Source organism: Austrofundulus limnaeus, unplaced genomic scaffold (genome assembly GCF_001266775.1).
Source record: "Austrofundulus limnaeus strain Quisiro unplaced genomic scaffold, Austrofundulus_limnaeus-1.0 Scaffold85, whole genome shotgun sequence".
Lineage (NCBI taxonomy): Eukaryota > Metazoa > Chordata > Actinopteri > Cyprinodontiformes > Rivulidae > Austrofundulus > Austrofundulus limnaeus.
In genome coordinates, this window is record NW_013952487.1 from 615,319 (window position 1) to 620,054 (window position 4,736).

Genomic DNA, 4,736 nt, shown 5'->3' on the forward strand with positions numbered 1-4,736 from the left:
TGCGTGCGTGCGTGCGTGCGTGCGTGCGTGCGTGCGTGCGTGTGTGTGTGTGTGTGTGTGTGTGAGTGTGTGTGTGTGTGTTGGCGCAGGAAGGCGGAGGTGGAGGAGGGGGCGTGTCCTGGCTCAGCTCCATCCCACCTCGGGAACACCAACCAGGTGCAGCGGCTCCTCCTCCTCCTCCTCCCGGAGCTCCGCGGCTCGCAGCTCGGTGCTCAGACGGACCGAAGCCGCAGTGAGGCGCAGGGATGTCGGCGCGCTGACGGAGAGCCGCTCGGTGTTTCAGTGGACCGGCTGGAGAACAGAACCCTCCTCCTCTAAACCCGGACTCTGCGGGATCCGACCCGGATCCCTCGCAGCGCAGTTCGGATGGCTGGGCACGGCTGGGAGGACTGGTTCGAGCGGGAGGAGTTCATCGGACAGATCAGCGACATCCGAGTCCAGAACCTGCAAGGTAGGAGCATCCGGGTCGGTACCGCAGCCGGGACACCGTGCACGGCGAGCGCGCGCACGGCCCGTGAAGTTTGGTTCTGCTGGTGGGGTGAAACTGCGGAGGTATTCATGAGGGTCTCCCTCCTCCTCAGGAGCACTGTGCGTGATAAAGTTCAGAGGTTCGGCCCATTGATGTGGGGCAGGCTGGTTCTGTTGCATCCAGCTCATCCTGCAGGTTCTGAGCTACAGAACCGAGCCCCAAACACAGGACCTGCAGAGTCCCATAAAGGAACCCCTCAGCACGTGACTTGTTTACTAATTTACAGCCTATAGATCCATATGGGACCACCAGCAGGGACAGCAGGTATCCCTCCGCCGAGGGACTAGTTTTAGAAGCAGGTTAGAAACTCTTAAAATAAAAATTAAACCTGAAGTTGAATTTATTTTATTAAAAATTAATTCACAACAAAAGTTCACCTCAGGACAAACACAAAGTAAAATATAATTCTGTTAAATAAAAACAGACCCAGATTTAAATCTAAGGAGAAAAATGTAGCCATTTATAACAGCTAAATAACAGCTAAAAATCTTACAATGAAACTTGAGACGTAGAGTTAAAACAAGCAGAACAGAAGCTAAAATTAGCAAAACAGCAACTAGAAGCTAAATTGAACAAAACCATAAAGCTCAAAATGGCAAAACTTTCATTAAATGCTAAAAGTATAATAAGTCCAAAGCTAAAGATAAGCAAAACAACAGCTAAAAGCTAAGATCAACAGTATCTAGGATTAGCACGACAGTAGCTAAAAGCTAACAGAAGCTAAAAGATAAAATCAGCAAAAACATAAATAAAACCTAAAATTAGCTAAACTATAGCTGAATGCTAAAAGAACAACCTAAACATCMGGGTAATGCTAAATCAGCAAAACGGCAGCTTAAACCTAAAATTAGCAAAATTTTAACAAGAAGCTAAGGTTAGCATAGAAGTAGCTAAAAGCTAAGATTAAGAAAACAGGAATTAAATGCTAAAATTAGCATAAAGTTAAGATTGGAACAACAGTAGCTAAAATGTAAAATGATCAAAAACAATAGCTAAAGTTAAAAAGGGCAAAACTTTTTTGAACTCTAAAAGAAGTATTTAAGATAAGCAAAACAGCAGCTAAACGCTAAAATCAACACAGCCGTAGCTAAAAGCTAAGATTAGCACAACAGAAGCTAAATGATAAATCAACAAAACCATAAAAACAAGCTAAAATTAGCTAAACTGTAACTGAATACTGAAAGTAACAAAGCCAAAGCTAAAGYTGGCAAAACGACAGGCTAATGCTAAGATTAGCAAAATAGTAGCTATAAGCTCAAAACAGCAAAACGGTAGCTAAAACATCAAATTAATGCAATAGTAAATAAAAGCTAAGATTACCTGAAAGTTAAGATCAACACAAAACAACATTTTAAAGCTAAGATAATCTCAACAGTAGCTAAAAGCTTAGCTACAAAAACAGTAGCTTAAAGCTAATTTGTAAACTGTCCATCCATCTATTTTTTTTACCTACTTATTGTTTTTGGGTCAGTGTCGGTTTGACAGTTTTTGACTTTAGAAAGATTAAATGTTAGATTATAAACTGAACTTTTGTTGATAAATCATCCTGACTCTGGAAGCTGCAGACGCTCCGAACAAACGGATCTCAAATTAACAAACAAACAAACAAACCCAGAATCAGATTTCTGTGAGAAACTCTGATGTTTGGTGGAGAGGAAGTTTGTTCCAGGAAATAAAACATAGCGAGCAACTGTTGCCCTGGAAACACAGAGGCGAGACTCAGGCCTGACTCAGAGAGGAGAGAAAGTTCTGGATCGTCCAGCTGAGCAGAACCTGTGATGTTCTGCAGATCTGAACCGGACGTCCCCGACACGTTCCCGTCAACTCTGTGACGGCTCCACCGTCAGCAGGAAGCAGCGACCGCGGGGCCGTTACATAACGCCACGAAGATCAGAGCGACACATCATCATCATCATCATCATCATCATCATCATCATCATCATCACATCCCACACAGATCTGCCTCCCACCTCCGGAGCTGCAGCTCCAGGCAGCTCTGGTTCTGCTTGTTTATGGCTTCAGAGGTTTGGGAACAAAAACATCACTGCACAGACCTGAAGGCCGTGATGAAGATAAACTGTTTCATTTTCAGATAAAAACCAGATTAAACAGAGTCAGAGTCTCATCCTGAACCTGAACCCATCGTTCTGCTCAGGAACACGAACAGAACCGTTTAAATAAAACATTAATTTCTCTAAAAYCAGTTTTAAACGTTCAGTTAATAAAAACAGGAAATCCTCTCTCAGATGCTGTAAACTGATTATTTTTATTCTTTAATTCAATCCTGTCTCTGYAGAACTTCATGAGTCCAAACCATCAGACTCATCAGCAGAACTTTAGCTCTCATTAGCTTTCGGTTCATGTTCTGGTTCTTGGTTTTGAACGAGTTTTAGTGTCAAACTGGACTTCGGGTTCAGAAAAATTCTGTTTTTTAACCAGAGAAAATGGTATTTTCTGCAAAAACAGGCTAAATAAAAGTAGCAAAAGGCTAGCTAAAATTAGCAAAAGGTTAATTAAAACTAAGACTAGCTAAACATGTCAAAAGGAAGGAAGGAAGAATCTAAAAGCTATAAATATGATATAGGAAACTGATGAAGTGAGACAATGTTGGCGCCATATAAATTAACTGAAACTAAAAGTAGCAAAAGGCTACCTGAAAGTAGCAGAACAGTAGCTAAAAAAATAGTGAAATAGTAACTAAAAGCTGTAAATTTGCAAATCGCTAGGCAAAAAACAAAATGATACWGCTGATAAAGATGAATAAATGATTTAGGCTAAAGGCTAAATATCTCAGGGCAGTAGCTAAAAACTAAAAGTATTAAAAGGCTAGCTTAAAGCAGCTAAACAGTAACTAGAATAAGTAGCTATACGATAACTAAAACTAAAAGTAGCAGAGCAATAGCTAAAATAGCAAAAGGCTAGCTTAAAATTAAAAGTAGCAGTATGGTAGCTAAAAGCTAAAAGTAGCAATACAAAAGCTAAAAGTAGCAACATAGTAGCTAAAAGCTAAAAGTAGCATAATACAAAAGCAACGTTTGCTGCTTACAAATATTTTTTGAAGGACTTTAAAGAAATCTTAATGTATTTGTAAGGATAAATGTTTATAATGTTTTTTTTTAGCTGCTTCCATCTTCGGCTAGGCTCAAACCTTTAGCCTCAGATTATAAAACATCTGTAAATAAAGTTGCATATTTTAAAGTTGGTGGAGGTGAAGCAGATCTGTCAGATCTAAACCTGTAGGACGTCCTGATCGTTACAGAAACATGTTTTCAATCAGCTGTCAGCTGTATGTAAACAACTTTAGCTGCTGTCATCCACCTCCGGCTGTTTCTGTCATGTTCCTTGTCTTCATGCAGAAGAACAACGTGCCTGTTTGTTGTTCAGTACCTGCTGAGACCTGATCCAACCTGTGGGAGTCTGGATCCACCAGGCTGGCAGTAGAACTCCTTGTTTCGGCTGTTTTAGCTCATGTTTAAAGCAGCAGCTGATGGTGATGGAGCCTCCTGAGGTGTGATGTTCTGTCTGTTTTGAAACAAACTGTTGGACTCTGGTGACGCAGGCAGAACGTCCAGTTCTTCCTGGTGTTATTGTGTCATACGTGTTCAGAAACACGTGGAGGCTCCTGCAGACCTCAGTGACTCACATCTGTCTCACATGTCTCACCTGTCTCACATGTCTCATCTGTCTCACATGTCTCACCTGTCTCACCTGTTTTATCTGTCTCACATGTCTCATGTCTCATCTGTCTCATCTGTCTCACTTGTCTCATCTGTCTCACATGTCTTATCTGTCTCACCTGTCTCATCTGTCTCACCTGTCTCACCTGTCCCACCTGTCTCATCTCTCATCTGTCTCACATGTCTCATCTCTCATCTGTCTCACCTGTCTTATCTGTCTCACCTGTCTCATCTGTCTCACATGTCTCATCTCTCATCTGTCTCACATGTCTCATCTCTCATCTGTCTCACCTGTCTTATCTGTCTCACCTGTCTCATCTGTCTCACATGTCTCATCTCTCATCTGTCTCACATGTCTCATCTCTCATCTGTCTCACCTGTCTTATCTGTCTCACCTGTCTCACATGTCTCATCTCTCATCTGTCTCACCTGTCTTATCTGTCTCACCTGTCTCACATGTCTCATCTCTCACCTGTCTCACATGTCTCATCTATCTCACATGTCTCATCTCTCATCTGTCTCACCTGTCT

General features: G+C 41.9%; 1 protein-coding gene across 1 annotated transcript in view; it reads left to right on the forward strand.

The window, feature by feature from the left end:
• Nucleotides 1–47: 47 nt before the first annotated feature.
• clmna (calmin a) overlaps nt 48–4,736 on the forward strand; it is a 28,136-nt gene continuing 23,447 nt past the window's right edge. Inside the window, exon 1 of the mRNA XM_014011847.1 lies at nt 48–451. Within this exon, the coding sequence (XP_013867301.1) occupies nt 367–451 (85 nt within the window). The 5' untranslated portion in view covers nt 48–366. The remainder of the gene's footprint in view (nt 452–4,736) is intronic.